The sequence below is a fragment of the Balaenoptera ricei genome, chromosome 1 (genome assembly GCF_028023285.1).
Source record: "Balaenoptera ricei isolate mBalRic1 chromosome 1, mBalRic1.hap2, whole genome shotgun sequence".
Taxonomy (NCBI): Eukaryota; Metazoa; Chordata; class Mammalia; order Artiodactyla; family Balaenopteridae; genus Balaenoptera; species Balaenoptera ricei.
Window position 1 is genome coordinate 159,782,903 of NC_082639.1, and position 25,577 is coordinate 159,808,479.

Sequence of the window (25,577 nt, forward strand, 5' to 3'; positions counted from 1 at the left end):
AGCACATTATGCTTGTAATACATGTGTGTGGACACACATGTATCTCCAGAAGCAGTGTTGAGGCACCGCTGAGCTACACCCCTCCCCTCTCCTAATGGCCCCCGCTGGGCTGCTTGCCTCACCCAGTCTGATTTCATGAAGCCCCAACTAACCGGAAGAGCCACTAGAAGGGTACAAACCCTTCCCTGTTGTCACAGCCAACTCCGATTATCAAGGCCTTTGGCTCTCCCTGGCCACCTCTTCCATCCCTGACGTCTCTCTCTTTGAAAGGGAAGGGAGAGAAAACCCAGGGTATGCAAGGCTCTCCCTGATGAGTAGCTCTTTTTAAAAGTTCCTGGGGAGGCTGTAGCCCCCAGGGTAACACAGGCTTAGGGGTCATCGAGAGTTGGCTGATGGACAGTTGGGGGCACACAGAGGGAGTCAGTCTCTTCTCAGGAAATGGATTTGGTGGGTAGGGGAAGGAAGGCAAGGTGATATATATGCTTAAATGAGCTCTTCCCCAACTTGCACCCTTAACCTACTTGCCTAGAGATTTTTTTGGCTAAAGCTCCCTTTGGGTCCCCCTCTTAAGTCTGGACTTCCTCCTTACCTTGCCCTTGGAGGCCCCGGGTGATGCTCGTGTGACAGCTGACCTGGGGCTTCTCCTCCACTGCTCATCAGACCCCGTGTCTCAGACTCTCTCGACTGTACCTGTGACACTACCGCCTTGCACAGGCCGTCCCATCCCATCGAAGCTCTTGCCACCCCACAGCCTGGTCTCCCATTGGCTTGGACATGTCACTATCCTAAAGGTCTTTAAACAGTATTAAAAGGAACCATTTGACTTCAATGGATTAAACCAACCCTTTCTTATATTCAGACTTCCGGGGGTAACCTGCTGCTTTTCAACTCCTGCCCGCTGCCAATCTAAACCATACTAAATCTAACTCAAGGTGATGCGGTCTTTGAGCACAGAAAAGAGCTTTCCGTGCCTGGACCCTTGGCTCAAATTTGTGGTTCTGGCATGGACTCCCTGAGCAACCTATTCCCAGCTTGGAAAGAAGTCTCAAGATGGAGCCGCTCAGCTGTAAGTTTGGCTGACTTGCCTGTTCCCCAGAGAGGCGACATGGCTCAGAAAATGATTGAAACCAAAAACTCTTATTTTTTTTGACATCAATTCCCACTCACTAGTGGCTAATGAATGGGGACTGTCAGGACACCCCCAGCCCTCTGTGGGCCTGACGAGGTCGTTGGGGATTTGGAGCCTGTGGCCAGCAAAGGGAACACCGGTCACCACGAGCACCGCCATTAACAACTAACCTGGCTCTGCCTGGCCGAACCCTTACCGGCCTGCCTCTGTCCTGAAGGCCTACTACTGGAGGGAAAGCAGCTTGCTGAAGAGCCTGTGGGTGTCTCAGAAGAGGCAGCAAGCCAGCTTCCCCGGCGACCGCCTCCGTGGCGTGGTGTCCCGCCTCTTCCCCTACAGTAACTACAAGCTGGAGATGGTTGTGGTCAATGGGCGAGGCGATGGGCCTCGCAGTGAGACCAAGGCGTTCACCACCCCGGAAGGAGGTAGGTCTGGCCGCAGCTCCCTGGGTAGGGCAGGACGAGGGTGGCGCGGCCAGGTGGCCCTGCGCGGCTCCAGCGTGGCTTGGCCTGGACCGCGCAAATTGACCTCTGCCTGACCTCAAGGGGGGATGAGCTGCGAGCTGAGCAGCTCCGGCCGTGCTCATGGAGCGCCGTCACCGAGGCGGCCGCCCTGACAGGAGATTGTACGTCAAGACGAGACTGTGCTGGCTGCTGACATGATTCCAGACGGGATGTGCACACGGACTCCCGAGGGCACTGCGGGAGCCGGGGCTGCCTGCCTACCACCTCCTGAGGGAGCTCAGGCACCTTGACCCCAAGAGGCACCTGGTTGGTTTACCATACCCAAGGACCTTCACTCTTGTTACACCACTATAGTCTAGAGACTGCCCTGCAGTGGGCGCCCCGGTCCTGGGAGGCAGACACGGGCCAAGGTCCCGGCGCATCTCCTGTTCCTGCCACTCCTCTTGAACCAGCCGGGCAGTGGCTTTGTCCTCTTCTGTTTCTCCTTTCTCCCTTCTTAACTATTATTTTCCCCATTCTTCTTCTCTTCCTCCTTTGTCCTCTCCTCTGTTCTCCCCGGTCTCTGTATTCCTGTCTCCCCTCCTCGTCTGGTTTTCATTACCAGCCGCTCCCCATCGCTCGTGCTCTGGGCACCATCCACATGTTCCGTCATGGGTTTCTCTCTCTTCACCCCTGAACCCGGCATTCTCAGCCCAGAGGCCAGGGCCTGATGCTTGGACCCAGTGGTGAGAATCCTTGTCTGAGGACTGGGAACTGCAGCCTCTATTACCAAACGGCTAACATTGGTTCCCTGCCTTGGGAATGACTGCCCAACTTGGAGGTTTCTTTGCAGGATCAGAGCCTAACGTGTTGAATCCAGGGTAGTTGCTAAAGGAGAACTTGACTGACTTCTTCCCCGTGTAAACCGAGTCTGAGCCATGCTTGTCCTAGATCTGGGGAAACGCCATCCTGGATGGGGCGATGGGCGCTGGCCACCTCGTAGTTCTCTGGGTTCTGGCTTAACAGTGATCCAGCACGGGGTTTGCCCAGAGGTCAATGCCTGCATACTTGTGCTTTGTTTTTTGTGTTTTCTTCATCTTGCCCGCCCCTCTTCTCTCCCCCATCTCCCCCACTCTCTCCTCCTTCCCCAAGTACCCAGTGCCCCCAGGCGTTTCCGAGTCCGGCAGCCCAACCTGGAGACAATCAACCTGGAATGGGATCATCCAGAACACCCCAATGGGATCCTGACTGGATATACTCTCAAATACGTGGCCTGTACGTTCTGCCCTTCTTTCTCTTGGATAACCTGAGAATCAGAAACCCCATTCTCAACACTTTTCCTAAGGAATCAAGGTAGAAAGCCTATGGGTACAGAGGTCATTGTGGAGGGATAGAGGGGCCAGGGAAAAAGTTTCCTGTAGGGTTAGGGGAGGCAAGTGAGACCCAATCCCTGCTCTCCTGACACAGCTCCTCCTGCAGGGAGCTTCCAGTCGGCCCGGTGAGACAAAGGGGACTTCTGGTTTGATGAGGGATTCAACCCCTGCCCTCAGGAATCTTAGAGTGTCTAACACCTACAAGTCTAGGAGAGAAGTTTCCTTACCTGATGGACCTTCCATCCGATGGGGCAGATAGTATGTGCATAGGAATCCACACGACACTGACACTCAGGGACACCTTAATAAGATGCCATTTATGGTAAGGCAGCTGTATGTAGAGCTGCCATGGAATTTGGAGTGGCTCAGTCAGGAGCCTGGGTCGGGACGACCTCACCTAAAGAGTTCAGCATCACCAGGCAGGGACAGGAGTGTCATTCATTTGAAAAACTTTAAGTCTTCTAAAGTGGGTGATGTTGTGCCTCAATGTGAAGCTCAAAGGACAGGTATTGTGCTGTTAAGGATTTTAATAGCCAGCTGTGTGCTTGTATGTGGTTCTGAATCCATCTCTGGACCTGACCTTCCCCCTTTGAGATATTTTACAAAGGAGGCCTTTTACAAAGGAGGCATTAACAAAGAAAAGCTCTAGTGGTTTTGCCCTAGTTCTGTTTGAAAGGAAAAAAGGAACTTCAAGTTCTGTCCTTGTTGAAAAGGCTTGAGGATTAAAAATTGAATCTTTCAGAATCAGCCACATAACTTTGCATTGAGCTGGCGATAATGAGATCAGTGAAAAAGTGTTACCCTGGTGCGTCATCAAAGAGCCGGAAAGGAGTTCTTGCACAGCCCTCGGCCTCTGAATCATCTCCCTCCCCTGAGTCCTTAAGATCACGGGCAGGTTCCACGGGTTCCCTTCCCAACAGAGTCGGGAAGACTTCGTCCTTCCAGCTGCAGATTATATAACCCATCATGGTCAATGTTGCTAAAGTTCAATTCCACTTACCTGTCTCTCCCCAGTTAATGGAACCAAAGTAGGAAAGCAGATAGTGGAAAACTTCTCTCCCAATCAGACCAAGTTCACGATGCAAAGAGCAGACCCCGTGTCGCGCTACCGCTTTTCCCTCAGTGCCAGGACGCAGGTGGGCTCTGGGGAAGCAGTCACAGAGGAGTCACCAGCACCCCCGAATGAAGGTAGGTGCACTGCGGCAGCCTCGGGGCGAATGGTCCCGGGGAATTCAGATGCCTAGAGAAACACGGACTGGGCCTCCTGGGATGGAGAGGCTGCAGGCCCTCGAGCCCTCCAGAGGAGGGAGCCACCCTGAGTGCTGAGAGGTAGGTACCGGCGATGTATCTGGAAAACACATCTTCTTACTGTTGCAATCAGACCTGGATCCCCACTTGGCCTTGACTTGCTCATCTACTTAACATCTGTCATCTTTCCTTCTGGTGGGGGAATAGGGAAGAGAGTGTGAATCGTAGCTGAGTTGAGGGGATGAGAGAAAGCGTGCTGGAAGTAAATGCGCTCACGAACTCCAAAGAGTAGTGAAGATGCTCGCCTAGTGAGGGAGGCAGCGGTACTATGGAGACCGCCCCGTGAGGGCTCTGGGGGTGCCCCTTCTTCTCTCTTGGTGGCGCCGAGAAGAGAGGGGAACAGCTGTGACTGAAGTTGGTTGCCGGGATCATGAGTAGAGCAGGAGGTGTAGTCCCTCCTTGCAGCCTGAATTGAGGGCGTTGTCAGGCTGAGGAGAGGAAAGGGGGTTTGGAAACAGTCATTTGCCAAACCAGCTCCACAGAGAGCACATGAGTTCCTCTCCTGGGTTCTGGCATCTAGCAGCGTCGCACCCCGCCCCAGAGCTGCGCCTGCCTGAGAACTCCACTAGAGGGGGCTCCAGGCCCATCTGCACACGTGCTGGCTTCCAGGAACCTCTCGGGCAGGCGAGCGTCTAGAAACCTCGATATTGGCAGATCCCCTATGACAGCGGGTGGGGGGCTCTGCCTCTCCAGAGGTACCATGGTCTCTTCAAAGGCCATTTCTTGAGCACCCACAACATGAGGTGACAGACGCTGTACCCAAAACAAGGGATATAAAGCTAATAAGCTCACACAGTCTAGAAGGAGGGACATCCACAGGAATATCTAATTGTAATTCACCATGAGCTGTGTATGTTTAGATGGCAGAAGTGCAGTGGCTGTGCAGGGGAGGAGGGTTGATCCTACAAGGGAAAACTTCAAAGAACGGGTGATGTGATTAGGAATCCTTGAAGCTGACAACAGGTTATCCTATCTAGTGCTTTCCCCAGAAGGCTGAGGTCTGGTGGCCTGACCCTGGCCTGATTGGACCTCCTGAGCACCCGTACCCCCAACCCAGGAGAGGAGCAGTGCTTCCAGACCCTGCAGCCTCTGCTGCCTTACCCCAGGCTCCCAGTGCAGCTTCATAAGCAGCCCTGCATCCCTCCCCAGGCCCCACTTCCCTGGCCAGCAGGCCGGCACTGAAGCAGAGAGGAGAGGGGGCAGGCAGAATGTAGAGAAAGGCTGACAGTGCTTTGTCTCTACCTCTCTGCTCTTGTAAACCAGGAGTGAGCTACACAATAAGCTCCCCTCCTAGTGCACCCTTCCAATCTCCTGGGGACTTGGGCAATTTATTAGGGCTGGGGGACTTTGAGTAAGTGGTTAATATATGCCTATTACCAAAGGCCAGGCCAGGGATGATGCACTTTCTTGATTACTTAATTCTGTAAGGAGATACATAAAGAGAGCCTCTTCTCCCTCCCCATCTCCCCCCCACTACAGAACATCAGATAAACAAAGCCCCGTTGCCCAGCCCCAGTAACCACCTCAGGGAAGGATCTTCAGCTCCAGGGGACAAGAGAACAAAGACTTTCTTCTCAACCTAGGGGTTTGCAGCAAATTCAGGAATTCCTTTTAGGGCTCTCAGGCCCCAGTTGAGTTTCTTACTTCATACAATACAGCGGGGCAGCAGGACAGCAGGACAGTGGCTCCGGGCTCCAGTCCATCACATGCCCCAGCCTTCTGAGGCTGAGCTGGTGTGGGGAGTGTTCAGCCAAATGCGCTCCCCCCGACCCGCACCCCCGACCCCAGCACTATTCAACGCCTGCCCCTGGGGATGAAGGAACCATCCTTTTGACAGGCGTTGATGTCCTCCTAAACCACCTGTACCTTATGCCCTCAATTCCTGGCATCACTGAGGGTTACCCAGACTCCTTCACCCCAGCCCAGCTAGGAAAGGACACACCCTTTGAGAAAGACCTGGGAACATAGCACTCGAGGTGGACTGTTTCTGCTGCCACCTCTTAGATGTCCTTGAGTAGAGGCAGAAGCGAGTATATTAGAAAGGTTTCCAAGACCCAGGAAAGTTTTCCATAGGAACATGCCAGACCCCAGTGGAGTTGAACATGATCCCCGAACACCAGGTGGCATCCTCAGGGCTGTGACCAGCACTTGGCCACACCGTCTGGGTCAGATTTGAGCCAGAACCTTCTCTGTCCTGTGATTGCTTGTCTTGTCATTTCACCTGTGCTGTTTTCTCTTCCCTCTCGTTCTTTCGCCCTCTTCCTCTCTGGCTATCTTGGGCGCTGTGTTCTGAAGCTGCTCCAACCGCAGGTACCGTACCAGCAGCAGGGGTAATGGGCATGGCATGGGGCAATGCAGGTGGAGTCCAGCCCAGCCAGAGCGGAGAAGGAGGGAGAGGCTTGGGGTGAAAGCATGCTCCGGACTCACCCTTTCAGTGGTTGGGGAGCCAGACTCTCCAGGAGGATGTATGTGGAGGATGGGACCAGAGGAGATCAAACGCATTCTCCTCCCTTCGCTAGAGAAGGAGGCTGGCTTAGAAGGGGCCCCACATGCATAGGCTGCAGACCTGTTCTCTGGAGCTGCAGCTTTCTCTGAAGCTGAGTGATTACTTCCCCTGAGCCACCTGGGGCCTTGCCCAGGCTTGACATCTCAGAGCACAGAGAAAGGGTCCACAGCCCTTGGGTGGCCAGCTGCGCCCCAGAAGGAGTGGGGGCAGCTGGCTCCTGTCTCCTGGTCAGGCTGCCAAACCCTGAAAGGGTGGCCTGTGGGTGAGCACGCCGTGCACGCTGGCCTTGCATGCTGCATGGGGCCTGGCACCAGCTCTGCCATCCACCATGGCTTGTAGTCAGTGAGAACGAGTCTGCATGTCCCAGAATGGGGCCAGGTGCCCCAGGACCTGGAGTCTCAGTGGGCGCCATGCGCTGATGGCCCACTCACCCCTCAGAAACCCAGCTTCTCAGAGTCTTGGTTGTTAAGAGCAGTGTCCACTCTTGGGGTCTGGGAGGTGGACGCACAGTGAGGAGTTGGGCAGGCAGGTCTGCAGCAGGAGGTGACCTGCTAGCCAAGGTCCTTGTCTCAAGTCCTCATGTTGTGGGTTTGAGGAACATCACCACCGAAGGCCGGTCCTCAAGCTGGAGGAACTAGGCAGGGGCCCCAGGGTGCCTTCCGCTGCCCTCCTTCGAGGCAGAACCAAGGCTCTAGGGCAAGGGTTTGCCAGAGCCTTCTCAGGCTCTAGGCAGCAGGGAGAGCCGCGAGCCAGAGCCGCGAGGAACTGGAGGGTTGGCTTAGGAAGAGGACGCCACCCTACCCGGTTTGGTTCCCCTCCACCTTCGCTCATTTACCGCCCCCCGCCCCGCCATTTTAGGTTGATTCTGTTTCTGTTGCGCACCCTGCTTCCTTTGTTTGCGTTTGCTCCACCGGTCAGATCTGGGTGGTGCGCTGCCATCATCCTTCCCACCCCCAGTCCTCTCCATCCCCCCGCCCCCAAATAACCCAGGCCGGCAGGGGCCAGTGCCTCCCCACCTCTGCTGGGATGTGAGGCAGAGAGGTGTCCTGGGCCTGGAGACCGGGAGAAAGACATCCTTGCAGTCTGGGAGTGGCCCTAACTTCCTGATTCAAGTTTGCATAAGGGTTTCCCCGGGACTATCATAGCAGGTGCTCAGGGCAGCCGAAGCGACTTAGTGGAGATGGAAGGGGAGATGCAGGGAGGGTACCACATGAATCACCTAGAAGCTCTTTGGTCAAGCAGCTTGCAGTCCACCTTCCCCATTCTGGCACCCAGGACCCAAAGCAGGTGGATCTGGTCGCGGGGAGTATGCTTTGCTCTGTGGGCATCCGTGCCAGTCTGTGCTGCCCCTCTCGTGTGTGGCAGGTATGAGGGGGATGGATGTAATTCCAAACACCCCACTTCCTACTTCTCATTTAGGAAAGATCCCAGCTCACCCTGGTGTGCAGAGGGTGCCAGGGCCTCTGTCCATCTGTCAGATGTGTTTCCTAGGCTCCAGCTTCCATGTGACATGGTGGTAGAGGCACAACGCGCATCTTGGTAAATGAGCTGTGCTGGTAACATCAGCTGTTCCCAGCCTTAAATGCATAAGAACCTCCTGCACAATCTGCAGGTGCAAAGTGATGGCGCCCAGGTTCTATACTGCTGACGTGGGCCTGGAGTCCAGCCCACTGCTCCCTTCCCTCTCATCTTCTCCAAATGTGGGCATTTTCCCCCCCAGACTGATCTGTTCCTATCTCACCCGGTAAAGATAATCCCTCTCATGCACCCATATCTGCAGTCTCTTAGGGTTGCTGCCCATCTGTCCTGGCCATCTGTGATTTGGCCAGGGTAGTCCATGCACCAAGTGGACATTTTTGGACTGAGCCCTCCACCTTGGAATGTCTGGAAACTGCTGTCCTTGTCTTTGACTCGGCTCAGATCTGCCAGTGTTTGGTGGGCAGCTCCATGGCAGGTTCTGGGCAACGAAAAGTGAATAAGAGACATGTTGTCTTAATTTTCTCCATCTCCTGCGTGGTGTCGCCCAAAACTCTGGTGGAGAACCCTTGGCCATAGCTGGGGTGCCTTCCCGTGTGCATTAGGTAACCCATTAGGTTGACACTGCCTTCAGGTAGGGGTCCTGTGCTTCCAGCTCCAGGCCCGCTGTGACTCCCCATTACTCTCGGTTGCCAGGCTGGTGGTCTCCACTGGGCAGTGACCAGGGTGGTTCTCCAGCCCATAGTTCCTGCTGTGGCTGAAGATGACACCCTAGCCCAGCAACGAGTCTGTCTAGCCTGTGGGCCACTCTGACTATAAGCCCCGCTTCTGGGCCTTATTCCCCATTTATCTGCTACCCCCACCCCGCCCCAGGGGTTGAAATCATCTGAATCCCCTTAGACCTGAGCGCTGGACCGTTTCCCGTGGAAAACCTGCCCTCCCCTCCCACCTATAACAACTCACTAACAATTCACTCACCTGACTCTTCTGTCCCTTCCCTCAGAGCCTTGCCTTCTTGCCTCTGCCCTCCCAGTCTCTCTGGCCCTGTCAAACCCTGGGACAATAGACACAGCTAATGAGTAGGCCGGAGAGGATGCTGATTTACCAGCTGTGACCTCAGCCAGCCAAGGTGCCTTCTCCACTGTGCCTCCAGTGCTGGGGACCCTCTGGGAGGACGCCTGGGAAGTGCCTCCTTTCCTCCCACTCCCTTCTGGTCCCCTCTCACTAATACCTGATTGTTGCTGCTGAGCTGAAGGAAAAGCATCTAGGTAGCCATCATCAAAGAAAACCCTTCCTCCTGTCACACTTGGCAGAGGGAGGGGAGGAGAGTGTGGAAGCATCCTCAGTCATTGCTCATTCTTGTCTCTGCCCAGCAGGACCCAGGAAGAAACTCGCTCTAGCCTGGCCTCTCTCAGCATCTCCGTTTCTAGGGCTGCTCGCTGGAGCGCCCAGAGAAGCGTGTGGGCCTGGCTGTAGGCCCTGTGTGCGCATGAGCTTACGTACCTGCCTGTATGAGGACCAGGGCCCACGTGAGAGTACGAATAGCTTCCGGGGGCTGGGAAATGCAGCACCACTGCGCGCATAGGAAGGGAAGCCCGCGTCTCTGCACTGCACAGAGTGGGATGATTCAACTTTAAAGGGATTTTCAGTTTTTTGATGACGCCTTTTAAATAGTCATAGCAAAGGGGAACCTTGTGAACATTGCACTTGCCAGAAATTATTAGAAAATACACTATTGATAAGGAGCCAAAGCAGAGCAGTCCTATCCAGATGGACAAAATAGCTTCTCAGGGTTCCTTCCAGCAGCTCAGAACAGCAGGAAAAGCCCATGTGTGTTCCGTGGCCACGGGAGCTGCCAGGCATCAGGCCTGAGAGGGAGCTCACCTTTGCCTTGTGGATCTCTCAGGCCCGTGTGTGTGTGTGTGTGTGTGTGTGTGTGTGTGTGTGTGTGTGTGTGTGTCTTGGTGGGTGGGATAGGCGAATTTCCTCAGGCTGAGCTCTTATAGCACTGAGCTTGCATTCCAGGCCTGGGGCCACCTTGGACTGAAATACATCCTTGAATACTGACTGTGAGAGGGAGAGTTTTTCCCACCGCACGTTCCCCCCCCGCCCTTCCTGATGTCTGCGAGTTGACTGGGGTTTGGGGAATATAGCGCTGTCTGCCTTGACCTTGTCCAGGAATCTCTGGAATGCATGGGGCATAGTCAGCTGTCCAGTGTGACTTCTGTGGTCAGCACCCTCAGGCCCAATCACGCCTCTGATCTTACAAATAGGGAAGTGACTGGGATCCCGGGAACAGTCCCTCCTTCTCTATGGGGACTTGTAATATTGGAGTCCCGGGGGAATGAAAGGGCTTTTGTTGGTCAGGCTCTTGTTGAGAAGACTTAGGATCTCTTGATTCTTTCTTGAGAAAGGCTTTCTGGCAATTTTCTCTCTGGTTCCCTCCCTGCCCTGGCTCCCTTCTGGAAAGTGGGGATAGTACTTTCCTGATCTTCTGCAGATTTGAGATAAGGTAGGATATCACTCTTCCTTGAAAGTTAGAGTTACCTACTTATGTCTTAACATCACTGCCTTCTGCCCATCAGCAGTGACACTAGAAAGTAGACTGTGGTCAGATCACAGGAGATAGAGGGCAAGGAGGAGAGGCAGCTCTGTCTCTCTCTGATTTGCCCATCATTCTCATACCCTCAGCTTTAGCAATACTGGAACTAAAGAGTAATAGGCCAGCCCTTTGTTTGTGTCCACAACCCTTCTGTAGAAGGAAAGACGGTCTATGGAAATGTTGTCACGGTAGACTTAGCCCCTTAGGGCTGACCAACAATGAAGGGTAGCTTTGGATGGGAGATGAGGAAGTAAGAGGTAGTGCAGATTTGAACTTCTCTGAAGATTTATGCAAAAGAGCAGCCCAGCCTGTGCCTCACTCGTGTCCTAGGATTTCTACATCTACTGTGCGCTGGGAAGATGGTGCTACTGAGCGCAGGCCACACTGTGAGTCCATCAGTGCCCTTCTCCCACATTCTAATCAAAGGGAAAGGGCTTCGGGTGCCCAGACCCCAGATGTCCTAGAGAGAAAGGCAGTTACTACAAGTCAGGATGGATTGAGGTAGTCTACAGGAAGGACCGTCGCTGGGCAGAGAAGAAGGGAGGAGAGGCCAGGGAATGAACAAGAGCTGAGAACCTGGGGAGGTGGTGGCAGTGGAGGCAGGAAAGATGAACCAAGGTGCAAGTCTTGCCCACAGAGTGGGGATTGTTCTCCCTCTGTCACTGGGTTTGGGTGGTGGTAGAACTCAAGCAGGCAGGAGAGGGGGTAATTTTGGAGTGAATGGTTGGGAATGGCAGGCTTCCCGGTGCTCCTGCAGGACAGGGCCCCACAACCTGCCCACCTCCAAGGCCGGGGCTCCAGGCCTGGACCCAAGTGGTGCTGCTTGGCCTGTGCTGGGTGGTGCTTGACCTGGGACTCCATGTCATCCCTGGGGTCTGAGTGGTTTGGTATGCGTCCTGTCTTCATCACCGCCCTTGGCTGTGTGCATGCTGGTGCTTTGAGCCACACAGACCATGAGAAGAAAATGAAACACACAGGCTTCATTCTCTTCCCTTGCCATGGTCCTGTTCTCTTTCATGGCGACCTGTCTGACCCAGTCCATCCTGCTCGGGGAGGCTTCTGGTCACTAAGCTCCATCTCTTCTGCGGGCTGCCTGCCTTGCACGTGGGGCCGTGTGTCCAGGCTGGGGACGGCCACACCGACCAGACTTGGCTGTTTTACATTTCCCCCTTAGCTCCTCCCACGTCGCCCCCGACCACGGTGGGTGTGACGGGCACAGTGGGCAGTACTGATGCCACTGCCACTGCTGCCACCACCGAAGCCACAACAGTCCCCACCATCCCAACTGTCGCACCCTCCACCATCGCCACCACCACCGTCGCCACAACTACTGCAACCACTGCCGCCGCCACCACCACCACGGAGAGTCCTCCCACCACCACCAGGACTAAGATTCAAGAATCCGGTACTGCCCATCATCCGTGCTCCCGTCCCTCCACCCACAGGCTTCCCCAGATAGGAGGGGGGTCTGAGATGGTGCTGGTCAACACCTCCCTTTGTTTCCGCTTTGAAAGCACAGGAGGCTGCATTCTCAATCTGGTGGCCTAGAGGCACAGAGCACCTGCCCCTGTGGTGGCCTCCACTGCTCAGAGCCCCTGTCCTAACCTCGGATCCCCGTTCTTTAACAGAGGGCCCCCAGGCCCCAGACTGTAGGGCTGCCTCCAACCACATGCTGAGGGATCAGCTTAGGGCTGAGCACTCCAGAAGGGGGAGAGTGGGGAAGGAAAGGGCCTGACACTGGCCAACCAGCCTGAGAAGGCTTCCTGTGTCTGCCATGATGCCCCAGCCTTGCAGCAGAGGGCGAGGAGTGGGGAGTGGCCAGCCATGCCAGGCGGCTCTGTCCCCAGAACCCTGCGCCTCCCTTGCACCTCTCCCCGAAAGGCGCACTTACAGACTTTTCTAGTCAGAGCTTCCAGGCAATGGTATTACCCAGGAGTCCTGTAATGCCAGAGAGTACTCTGTGGCTCTCCCCACGCCCCCAGATATACACACGGAGGGAAAACCGCAGCCTTTCTAGGGGCCCGTGGTAAGAATCGATCCCAGGGCTGGCCTGCTGAGCCCAGAGAATGTGCTGTTCCTGCATCACGCAGCCAGGCCAGGAAGCGCTGTTCTTCCAGCATGAGGAGACCCCTTCGGGAATCCAGCAGTACTTCTAAGAACTGACATCAAACACTCTTATTACCACGGAGGGGAGGGCCTCTAGCTTGTGGAGCCCACAGGCCAGCTGTAAAGTCAGCACGATGTAGCCGGCAGGGCTGGCAGGAAGTACCCAGAACCCTCCTCCAGCAGCTGTAGAATTGTAGGCCCCCTCTGTTTCCTGGGCAAGTCCCTTCGCCTTCCGAGGCCTCACTGTCACCCATCCCACCCCTCTTCTCTCAGCACTTGAATGAGGATAGAGGCTTAATGCATGTGTGAGTATCTTCTTTAATCCAATTACATGGAGTTGTGTGAGCCATAAGGAGAGACACGTGATACGTAGCTGACATTATGCTCCTCAGACCTTGAAAACACTGATTTGCTTTAAAGCTGCAATAACGAGAATTTAAACAGCATGCTCTGTAGGGAAAAGTTGGCTGAGAGAAACCTGCTAGGCTATGAGAAGCTGCCACTGGCAGTTTGGTGTTGGGTGTTCTTTGGGTCCACAGTGAGGCTTCTTTTGCATTCAGATGGGCCTCCGTGCCCCACTTTAATGCTCCGAGTTCACAGAAGAGATGTACCAAGAATGAAGACAGGGAGTGGGTCTTGCTCCTTCTGGAAGGATTGGCCTTGCTGCCACAGAGGACTAGCCTATGGACTCCCACATCCCAACTGCTAACTGAGCCTGAGATGCTGCGGGGGCCTGGCCACACTCTGACCTTATCCTTACAGCTCGGGGGCTCCCCTCAACATCCTCATCTCCCTCAACGCAGCAGAGTGGCTCTGTTGTCCAGGATTTTCAAAATGAAAGTTCATCTTTATCGTGTCTTACAACTTAGGACAAAATGTTTCCTAAGTTTACTTTTTTGGGTGGTGAAATGGGACTTTTTCTCTGTCCTTAACTTGTCTTTTTCAGATTTCAAGGGATACTCCTTACGTCTCACATCCCAGGAGCTGACAGGATAATCCATGCTTCCCATCACTTCTTCCTCTTGTTTTTGTAGTAATTGATAGCTTTCCTTCTTGGCGCCTTTCTTTGAGCTTTTCTCTTCTTTAGTGATCGTCATCTTGGTCTCTCTAGATGGCAGTGCCTTCTTCCAGCTCCCACCTCTAAATCATTTTGGTTTCCCATTGCTTGACCTTATCTAATAGTGCCCCAATCTCCATTACCTTTAAGACAGTCAGATTTGGGCCAGGGTTGTATTGGTGGTCAGACTGTCTAAACCCAAATCCTTTGGCTATTTCCAGGGCCCAGGGCTGAGGAGGAAAAATCTCAAGTCCCCAAATCATAACTGATCATAATTCATTCCCACTAGAAAGAGCCATGAGATTCTAAGGAGCTGGGATTTGGGCTGAGTTAAAGCAGCCAATACAGTGGAAACCTTTGGCAGATCAGTAAAGAAGGCTGCCTTCTGCCTTCCCCACAGAGAATGCCTGGTGCCATCAATGGAATCTCTTTCTAAAATGAATCATATTCACCTGGGGCAACTGACAACTGACAAGGTTGTAGTAGAGAAGGTGTTTCTTTGAAGGGGAGACCAGGAGATCTTTTATCACTTCCCCAGCCCTGCAGACTCAGTCACATGTCAAATAGATAATGAATAAATGCATCACAAATGTACTCTATTCATTTATTTTTGACAAGTGAGTCGGTGAGAGTGCCCCCTTGCATGCTAATAAAATATAGAGGAGCCACACTTGTAAAGTCTTTGAAATATAAGGCTTCATGCTACTATTCCACTATTAAATCTTTGCTGGGAAATGGGGTAATCAGACCGCTGGGATGCCTGAAAAATGATTACATTTGAAGATTAGTGCCATTCTCCTGTCCACAGGCTGTGGTTTCCGACAGGGTGATGGCTTTGATAAAGTAGCTCCCAGCTCATAGGAACTAGATAATTAATGTCTTCTGTGTTACATAGAGATCAGGCCTCAAAGATACAGTGCTGAGAAGACAACAGAGCAGGATTCTTCTGGTATCTGGACCACTGAACGTTGGGTGTCAAGAAGGAGTTATCTTCTCTGGTCCCCTCTAGCCCATGAAAGAGAGAGGAAGGATTCGTACTGTCTCTGCTTGGGGACCTGGGGTTTTAGGCCCCAAGTCCCCTTAGAGAATCTGAGGCCATTGTTCAGTAATTCAGCATCTTGTTGACCAAGAATGACCCCAGGGGCTCCTCAGACCAGAGTCACCCGTGTAGGTTGCCATTCTCCACCTCCAGTTTCAGGATGCCATTAAGGCTTTCCCCTGTTTGGTCCTGTCCTTTCTGCAAATCTCATCATGACTCTCGAGTGGCTTTTCAAGATACCCTCTCTCCTTCCTGTAGAATGTCTATAGTTGAGGGGAAAGAGGCTGGCACACCTCTCCCGCCCCATCTGCATCCTAGCTAATGGGGCTTTTCACCGGCCCCTTTCGCTGCACTGTTCAAATCCACGACAAGGGACCTAAACAGGGAATAAACCCAGGTTAGAGCCTCCAATGGCTTGGATCAAACCCACTCTTTCATTCCTACTCCCACCTACGTGGACACATAGGTTCCGGCTCTCCCTCACATCACGGGTCCTCCTGACTGTACTTGCTCGTACATAGCCTGGCTACCAAGGCTGCAGCTTGGAGCTCCGTCGGGCCCTGTACACAGCCACTTCCTACTCTCCCCTTTCCTAGCTGCCCGTGTGTGTGTGTGTGTGTGTGTGTGTGTGTGTGTGTGTGCGTCTCCGGTGCTACCTCCCTCCTCACCACTAACTCCTCTTCTAACCCCCCCACCAGCCCCCGATGAGCAGTCCATCTGGAACGTCACAGTGCTCCCCAACAGTAAATGGGCCAACATCACCTGGAAGCACAATTTCGGGCCCGGAACTGACTTTGTGGTTGAGTACATCGACAGTAAGCATTCTTTGCGGGTGGCGGAGATGCCATTAAAGAGATCCCATGCGCTCCCTCAGGCTCAGGGAGGCCTTCCAGCCGCTTCATTGTGGCTTAACGAAGTCACCATGTGCTCAGGCAGCAGCGCGGTAGGAAGAGCAGACTCGAGGAGGAGGAAGGGGTTTCTGCGGCCGTTAGTGAAGGTCCAGGGGTGCCTTGCGGTGGGGGCGGCCTGGGTGAGGGGCCCTTCGTCCATTTCCTGCCCAGGATGAGGGTTCTGGTGGCCCACAGATGAGCCAGATCTCACCTTTGCTTGGATCTCCTTAATTCAGGATCCAGATTCTCAGCAGTCTCCCCTAGACAGGCTGGGCCAGTCCAGACTTGGGGTTCAGCTGTGCTTTGCTCACAGAGGGTCACTAGCTGCTCACAGGTCAGAGACACCGTCCAGGGTCCCTCGTCTCAGCTGGTGGCTCGAGCTGAGCTGTTCATTCTTTACTGGATCTTGGGAGCAAGCGTCCAGATTTGTGAGGCTGTACAGTGTGGTCAGGCTGTCTGCCTTCTCTGAGTGAAGGCCCCTGTTCCTGAGGGCTCAGACCCACCGTGCTGGCCTATTTGGCTTGTGCTGGAAATCCACCCGAAGCTCTTTGAGGGAGAACAAAGCCAACTCTTAGTTGTCTGCGGTTGGAGAGAGATTCACATCCACAGAATCCAGAATTCCTAGTTTGGTCCGTACTTTTTCAGACACCCAGGCACTCGCTTCTCCTGATGTGTGAATTCACCACGCAGCGAGAAATGAGAGGGGAAACCAGGAGTGAGAGCTGAGAAGCAGAGGCCGTCTGGCCTCCGGTTACTGTGAGGGATGCTGACTGGCTCTCTGACCCTCTCCAGGATAACGGAGCGCTGGCTGACACCCCGAGAGCATAAGGAAGCAGGTCATGATGTGCTAAGTGCTTAAGACTGGGGTGAGGACAGAAAACTTTAGGAGAGGGAACAGTGTCCTAGGCTGCAGGGCCATTGTGTAGGAGAGTCAGCATGTGAGAAAGCTGGTGGAGCTGCCCGGTGACCTCCAGGTCTGCAAGAGAGCCTGGCCCCTTCCCCCACCCTCCATGCTTCTACCTTTGACAGGTGCCCAGGAGCCTAAGCACTGCCTCTCCAGCTCCTCGTGCCCAGCCTTAGGCTGACTGAGGTTTCTGTTCCCCAGGCAACCATACGAAAAAAACTGTCCCTGTTAAGGCCCAGGCCCAGCCCATACAGCTGACAGACCTCTATCCCGGGATGACATACACGTTGCGAGTTTATTCCCGGGACAACGAGGGCATCAGCAGTACCGTCATCACCTTTATGACCAGTACAGGTGAGAGGGGATCTGGCCTGGCCGTCCCCTACAAGCATGGGGCATGTTGTTCTCATTGTCGGCTTCCTGCTTGTCTCTTCTCCTCGGAAAGAAGACTCATCCTCCCATTCCTCACCTTGCATGACATGGCTCGGCTCTTCTTATATGTCAGTCTGCAGCTCCCAGGAAGATAAAACGAGCCAAAAGTGCATGCCAGTAGATAGGAAACCATGCTTCTGACCCTGTGGGGATGAGTGGAATGTCAGAGGTGAACGGAGGTGTTGTAGAATGAGGGCAGGGGAGACCACCTGGCCTCCACTGTGCTTGAACCACAAGGTCTTGGTGTATATGCAGACGTGGTCCCTGTATGTGGGTCAGGGGGCAGTGTGTCTCGGAGGCACAGGGGCTTCCTTCTCGCACGTGGGGTTAGGGGATAGGCCACCCAAGGCTCTTGACCCAAAAATCCTCCCAGGAACCAAACCAAGGATCAGCATGTATGTCACTGCCTTGCCACTGTCATCTGTTGTTTAAAAATTCGAAAGTGTGTTACACAAGTTGTTTTGGTTTAATTTTGCCCCAAGTTTGTCGTGGCTTAAAAGTAGTTGACCTTTGGTCGTACTGGGGAGGGGAAGAAGCTTTCTAATCCTAAAAGAGCTCTGGATCTATCAGGGCTGTGGATAGAGAAGCTTCTTCACTTATACCAACTGGGGCTCAGTAAAGGATACAAGGTTCAGAAATCTCTCTGTTGGTCAGGGTGGCTGGCAGTCTGGAGACCGTGAGGACACTTGCTTGTTTGTCTGTGTGTCTCTTTAAAATCAGCCAGGCAAGCTAGCCAAGTGGCCAGTTTGCTAAGCCCTGGGGTAAGGATGAGTGTGGGGAAAGAGACTGAGAGAGGAAAGCACCAGTCCCTGCCTCAAGGCACATCCTAATCAGATGCAGGTTACTAGACACAGGATAAAGGAAAAAACACACAATGGTTTATATGAACTTCTGAATGTGGACTTAAGTATGTTTTACTCTCCCTGTGCCTGGCTTGACGAGGCTGATCTCGGTAGCTTGCATCTTGAGAGTCACTGCCCATGTGTATAAGGGCCTCACTCCACCCCTTCTAGCCTGGTGCCTCCTGGTCTGGGCGTCCCGGCCTCCTCTGTGTGTCTCTGCCTGTCCTGTGCATGCCCATGCCATCAAGACTCGGGGAGTCTGAGAGTCCGGCTGCCCGCTTGAGGCTCACCAGGCCAACTCAGGCAGGATGTCCGTGAGCAGCCAGGTCATCCTGGGAGCCAGGCCAGGGGACTGGACAGTTGACCAAGCAGAGCAGGTGGCCGGACTCTGTCTGACCCAGTCGGGGTCCCAAGCTGTTTCTCACCAGTGCGTGCGTTTGATTTTGCTCATTACAAACTTGAGTCCAGCACAGAGGCAGAAAGCGAAGATGAGATTTGAGGATAGCGTTCCATCCTAGGGATTGCAGCAAAAGCCAGCTCAGCCTGCTTTCAGACTTTGGCTTCTCCCAGAGCTGAGCCCTGGGACTGTGAGTGAGGGTTGGGGAGAAAGAGCCAGAGCAAAAAGGACCAGCCCCTGCCCTGGGGTATGTCCCAATCTGCTTTGAGATATGAAACATGCAATACAGAAAAATAATACTAATGATTGATAATACACTTCTGAATATTGACTCAGATGTTCATTTCTCTTTTCCTGTGGTTGCTATGGAGAAACTGATCCCATAACTTGCTTTCAGAGTGATTGAGGCCTTCAGCACTTGCATGTCTTCCCAGTTCCTCCCAGTGCAAGCTGGAGAGGGCAGGTATGACCCTCGCCCTGAATACACACTGCTCACTTACCTCACTGGCTGGCTGGAAACGACTATGTGCAAACCACATGGAGAAGGAAAAGATTTCCACTTTCTGAAGTTCATGTGTGTCTGTGAGTGTGTGTTCAGATCCTTTGAAAACACACAAAGGAGTGGCTGGACTCCAGAGTCAAGTTCACACAATCTCCCAGGTCCCTGTGTCTCATCAAAGTAAGTTTATGATCATCTCTGGGCCCAACCACTAGTCATTTAGGCAACCACAGGCCATCACTGTAGTCTATAGACTCAAACATGCTACAGTGGTTCAGGCAGGAAATGGAAGAAAACCATAAGGAATGCTAACAAGCTCCCTGACTCTCACCAGAAAGATCCCACACGGGAAGTTAATCACCTTCTTGAAGCTTTTGAAGCCAAAGAGACCCGAGGGACCACAAACACATAACCCTGGACTCCAAGAGGCCTGCCAGCTCTTACGTCCTGGGGCGCGTGGGATGGGGGGCTGACGGGGGCCAGCGAGATAGACAGCAAACTGCCTTAGACCTCAGGGACTCCGGGAGGAGGGACATTAGGGGACCTACTTGTATTTGGCCTCTTTCTGCTGTGTTTGGGAGAAACCCAGGATGGAGCGAGGTGAAGTTGGAAAGGTGTAAAGTGACGCTTAAGTGAGAGCAGCCAAGCTAAACTGCATTTGAAGAAGCCCATCCCTGTCATACTTGTTCATCTGCCCTATTTCTGAAATATAATTTTTTTGCTGACTTTGAGTGACTGGCCTCTCTCCAATGGCCAAACCAATTTCCTCCTGATTCGAGTTAGGAGTTATGGGAACTGTCTGCCTTGCAGGTGAATTGCCCATTTCTGAGCAGGATTGTAGGGTGTGGTGTGGAAGGCACACAAAATATGGCCTCTAGGCCAGAGTAAGAGTTATTAGGACATGTGTGTACCCAGTGAACAGGTGCTGTTCTGCTTCCGTTAGCTACAGCAAAGGTGGTGAGTGTAAATATACCCTGGTCTTGGAATGTTGCTATTACTGTGTCCATTAGGAATCTGGAAACATGTTGAACGGATCGATTAAGAGTGGTGTTAGCAGACAAATGTAACTGCCCTGAAGCCTTGCAAAAACGCCTTATTCCTCTCAGAGTCTGTGTGTGGGGTCACATTGTGAGTGAGATCATGTCCTAAATTTCTTTTGATTCTTGAGAAACTAAGTCATTTTGATGGGGTCTGGTTGAGCCCACCTTACCCCAGATCCCACTGGGTTTTTGGTTTCTTTGTTTGTTTTTGTGTATCATTGACACTGATTAGTTTTAGGCGTACAACATAATGATTTGATCTGTGTATATACTGCAAAATGATTATCACTATAGGTTTAGTTAACATCTATCACCAAACATAGTTATAAAATTTACTTGGTTTTGAACAGCCTTCTGTGTCCAAACTTCACAGAAATTTCTTTGATCTTTTCAGTGAGGACTGAAGGTAACATTTGAACTTTACATGGTGCTGTCAGGAATAGAAAGCTACATTTTATTTCTAAATTGCCCATATGGCCACTTTCCCTGGAATTGTGACTTTCTCTCCCAAGAGAAAGGAGTCTCGTGGGAGACAGCTATCAGCAAGATGGTGGAGCAAACAGGTCACTGCAGACATTCAGACCAACTTCTCTGCAAAAGGTGGTGACCACCATCCAAACACAAGTTGTAGTGACTCCTTCATCCCAGTGCCCAGGTGGCATGTGGTCAAACCAATATCCATGTGACCCTCCAGCTGGTATCAGGAGAAAATGAAAGAGATACCCCAGGTTAACCATAGTATATTAGGATTAAATTGGTCATTAATCAGTAAGTAGTCAGTGACTGCTTGTTAGGTGACCAGCATCATGCTAAGTACGCGGGGGCCCAAGGAATCCCCTTTTCTCAAGCCTTAATAGTATCATTGGACATCAGAACCCAGGAAACAGAGCAATTAAATGTTACATTGTGCAGAGTAAATAGGGGTGAAGTGGGAGTTCATTGATTGTTGTGAGCTGGAGGAATGGGAGATTCAGGAAGGAGTGGGTAGAATGTGGAAAGGTGGAGTGCAAGAAGGGTGGCAATCCAGGCTCTCTGGGGCAGGATGGGAAGGGTGCAGGGAGGGGAAGACCAGAGCACCTGGCATGACGGAAGTGTTCTGGGAACATGATAACGTGATGTGTCATTGTATCCTTGGGATCTGGTGGACACTGGGGTGAGGGGACGCCTTTAGAATGGGGCAGTGACATGAATATGAGAGACATTTTGGAAGGAGTAAAACGATAGCCCTTAGAGATGAGTCGTGAAGCCACTGGCAGAAGCAGGGGGGCAAGAAGGGGGCAGAGGGACCATCCAAGGAAATGTCAGGAGCAAGCCCTCAGTGTGGAACCGGCTGGAAGGACAATGAGAGATGAAAAATAGGATCACCAGTTGGAAAGGCAGGACTGGAGGGCAGGTGAGAGTAAGAGTCAAGGGTGTCGAGGTAAGTCTGGGAAAGATGCCCTCAGTGATGGTGGATGAGCACTGAGTACAGAGGGGCTCGAGGTTAGCGTCTTGGGGGCGGAGAAAGGAGTTGGCAGGAACTGGAGGTGATGGAAGATTAAAGAGTTTACCTATAAGAGGACAGTGCATGCACTAGAGCCAAAAAGTCTGCCAGGTTCCTCAAGCGTTTTTTGTTTTAAGATACAAGGAGCTTCAATGTGTTTAACAGCAGAAGGGAGGAGACAGCACAGAGGAAGAAATTGAAAATGCTAGAGTTTTCAGAGATACTTGCAGGATTGAGCCACCAAGGAGGCGAGGCATTGGGTCCCTTCAGATGGGAGAGACGAGAGCCCTACTGGACACAGAAGGAAGGGACAGTCATGGAGGCTGTGAGGTTTCAGTGGTCTCCAGAGTGGAGCAGGTGAGCTCGACACCGAGACACTGACTCAGAAAGAGGGTCACGTGGGGGCAGCGAGAGGGGGAGGGGGAGCAGTTGGGAGGGGCAGTGAGAAAGGAGTGGAAGGGTGGCCAGGCTGCAACGAAGGTCCAGTTGAAGTATGACTTAATGAATCTGTGAGGGGCCTGGGTCTTCATCTTCCTCCAGCAAAGCTCAGGGCAAGCGCAGAAAGATGCAGTAATTGCCAAGGGGACCCACAGCTGGCGATTGAGTCACGTGCTGGAATGGGTGATGCAGAAGGGAGGACAGCGTGGAGTTTGAGGGAAGCAGAGACCCCATCAAGCCAAGAGGATGAGTGGACTGAGCGAAGGGAAGGAAGTCAGGAAGCAGATGTGAATCAAGTGCCTCTATGTTCCAGGCTGTGTCCCAGCACTGGGGGGACGACAGTAGCCCTGACAGTCCCTCCTTCAAGGAGCGAGCTTTCTGGGTGGAGAGATGAGAGTAGAGTAGTGAAGAGCACAGACTCGAGCTGTGATGGCCAGGAGTCACAGCTCAGCTCTACCACTTACCAGCTCTGGGCCCCTAAGCAAATCACTAACCTCAGTGCCTCAGTTTCCCCACCTGTGAAATAGGGGTAATAGTAAAAATCCACCTTATGGGGTTGTTGTGAGGATTAAATTAGATAATCATGGGAAAGCACTTGGAGTCATGCCAGCCCATAGGAAGTGCTTATAGGTGTAAACTGTTAGTAGTAGTAAGGTAGCAAATGGTTATAAGTGCTATGAAGAGGATAAATTGGAGCCCTCAGATAGTGGCTGGGTGGGGGAGAGGGCTTTTGCCTTAGCTGGGAAGTTCCAGGGAGGCCTTTCTGAAGAGATGACCTTTGCTGAGGCAGCCATCTGAAAAAAAGAGCAGCAGATGCAAAGGCCCTGAGGCAGGAGTGGGAGTGGCCAGTGCGGCTGGAGTGTCCAGGGTGGTGGGAGATGGGGCTGATGGAGCCCAGCAGATCAGGATAAGGAGTGGACGGTTTTTCCTAACAGTCATGAGAAGCATTGGAGGCTGAAGTGAGGAAGTGATCTGATCCTGCATGGGGTTTAGGAAGACCTCTCTGACCCTGTGCAGGCAATGGCCTTTGGAAGCAGGAGTGGAGGCAGGGATGGGACTTGCCCCACAGCGTACCTGGATCAGGGAAGTCACAGCCATGTTCCCATGGGACTCAGCTGCTTTCCAGCCCGGGCTGCCTGGGCAGCCAGAGCACAGAGAGCGTGGAAGGTCTTGTTCATCAGTCTTCATTGTTCATGGAGACCCATCTTGGTGCAATGCCCTTGGCTAGATGCTGAGAACGCTATAAAGACAGTTTCTCTGTCCAAGAAGAGCAAAGGGTAGACTGCACCCAGATACGTGCCCCGCAAGATGGTGTGTGCTGCAGACCCTAGAGTACAGCACGGGCCCGGGGTCCATCCTCTGTGCCTGTGCTTCTCCCCGAGGAGGCCCCGAGCTTCAGCTCCGGCTGCGTGGCTCTCAGCACTCCTGCTGTTGTCTGGCTCTCCCAGAGGCCACTCCGCTCGCTCTGCTGGCCCCGGGGTTACCCAGGGTCTGTTCTGCCCCCGTGATCCTTCCTGTGCTCCGCGTCGTGGTTTCCATGGAAGGCTGCTTCTTTTGTTCTCCAGTCCATAGAAAGGAGGAGGGCAGGTGACTCCTACCCACCCCAGCCCTTCTGATCTCTAACCTTAGCCGTTGGTCCTCCAGGACACCATCAGATCTGCTTCTGGTCTCCAGGCCCGCCCATCTGCCCCTCGCGTCATGAAGGTGTCTGCCCACTTTGAGACAGGTCTCCACATGTCCAGGCAGGGACAGCGAGGGGCCCACTGTCACAGGGGCCTCCACGTATGGAAGTGGTCTGGAAGCGGCAGCATGGGGTGTGCTGACGGCACAGCCCTGGCCCTAACCTCGCCACCGGCCCATCTGGGCTACCCACACAGGGACTGTCTTTGCTGTCAGGGAGCCCACAGTGCAGTTGGGGAGACACGAGGAAGCACAGGGCATCCTGGAACTGTACCCCACCTGCGACCCACTGCCGGGAAGCCTGATTGGCTTCGGGGCCATACTGGTGGGACAGGCCGCTGCTCTGTGCCTGTGCAGGCCTGCGAAGGCGTTCTTCCAGGGGTTTCACCATGTGACCGCTGACCTTGTTCCCTGACGGGTAGCGTGCCGGCTCACCCCTGGCTCATTCGTGGGAAATCATAGTGAATCCCTGGCCTTCCCTCATTCCCCACCAGGCTGTGCCCAGCCATCGCGTTTGCAAGAGTGCCGTGCCTCATCCTCAGGAAACTTCCCCTCCTAAAGGGCCTGTTCAGCCTTCTGCTGCTTATTCTGCTCCCTGGACCCCTTTCCTGTGCCTCTTTTCTGACCTTTTGACCTTGACTTTTGAATTATTTTCTCTTTGTCCCTGTAGTAGGGTAGGGTAGTTTGGGCCGGAGAGCTGCTGGGTGGTACCGTTGGGCTGCAGGAGGAACCTGGACAGGAAATAACTGAAGTTCCTCCCTCCCCGCCCCCTCCTCCCCTCCTCCCACGTGAATCATTCACCGCATGTGTGCTTCTGGCCCTCCCCCGCCAGCCTACACCAACAACCAGGCGGACATCGCCACCCAGGGCTGGTTCATTGGGCTCATGTGCGCCGTCGCCCTCCTCGTGCTGATCCTGCTCATCGTCTGTTTCATCAAGAGGAGTCGAGGCGGCAAGTACCCAGGTAAGATGTGTCAGGGGAGTGGGCTTGGGGGACAGGGCCCGCAGGCTTTCCTGCAAGTCACCAGGTCCCCTGCCAGCTCCAGGCGGCTCCGTCCTCTCAGTGAGCACGGTCCTTGCCAAGCTCGGACGTAGGGTCCTCTTGCCTGTTCTGTGCATCTTAGAGTTGCCAGAAAGCACTTGAGTTAATTAAGTTCGCCTGAGGTGGGGGGATGGAGCAGTCCAGGCGGCCAGAGAGGAGATGGAAAGAACCCTGGCTCCCGTTAAGAATGACCTTCCCTCCCCTTGACTCACCACCCATCTGCTCAGTAATTGGCTTTTTTCAGCCTGAATCTCATTAGGATCCTATGTCCCAGTGAAGTGGGAAGGAGAGATGCATTTTCTGTAACCGTAAGAGAGAGACCGGAGTGAAGAGAGGTCTGGATGGAAGAAGCACATGCATGAGAGAGGCCGCAGAGCTGGGCTCTCAGCATGGCTGGGTTGAAATCACAGATACACCAACAGAGGGTCAGATGCTCCTACATGAGGAGCAGGCAGAGGCTGAGGGGTGGGTTGCACTGAGAGGGACCCCCAGTCCTTAAAGGGCTTTGAGCTTTTCTTGAGTCCCAGAGTAGTATTTCTCTTCTGTGGCCTGAAGATCCTCCAGCCCAGACAAACCAAGGTCAAGGACAAGGACCTCTGGCTTTTTTGTTTCTGGAAATATTGACTGTTTTTCAAACAGGGATGAGAAAGCCATCTGTCTGTGATGGAGTGGGTAGGGTGACAGGAGACAGGATAATGGATGACCCTGAGAGTGAAAATCCGGCTGGATTGCACAATGAAATTGCTCCCTGCCCCCAGAGCCATCGCCAGACACACCCCATGCTCCCCAAGTGCCAGCTTCTCCGCATCTCTGTGAACACATCCTCCTCCACGATCCCCTAAAACTCAACGCAAAGAGAGAGGAGATTCTGTTTTATTTTCTTCCCCTGGCCCG

General features: G+C 53.3%; 1 protein-coding gene across 6 annotated transcripts in view; it reads left to right on the top strand.

The window, feature by feature from the left end:
* Positions 1 to 25,577, top strand: part of NFASC (neurofascin) — a 75,194-nt gene that overhangs the window by 39,119 nt on the left and 10,498 nt on the right. For 2 of the 6 annotated variants that reach the window (XM_059940077.1, XM_059940099.1), the window contains 5 exons: positions 1,347 to 1,551; positions 2,722 to 2,844; positions 3,957 to 4,130; positions 6,546 to 6,560; positions 24,474 to 24,605. In XM_059940077.1, coding sequence (XP_059796060.1) covers positions 1,347 to 1,551; positions 2,722 to 2,844; positions 3,957 to 4,130; positions 6,546 to 6,560; positions 24,474 to 24,605 — 649 coding nt within the window. Of the gene's footprint in view, positions 1 to 1,346; positions 1,552 to 2,721; positions 2,845 to 3,956; positions 4,131 to 6,545; positions 6,561 to 12,008; positions 12,240 to 15,734; positions 15,852 to 17,031; positions 17,185 to 24,473; positions 24,606 to 25,577 lie in introns of all 6 variants that reach the window. The other 4 variants (XM_059940055.1, XM_059940066.1, XM_059940088.1 and 1 more) reach the window with 4 other exon arrangements.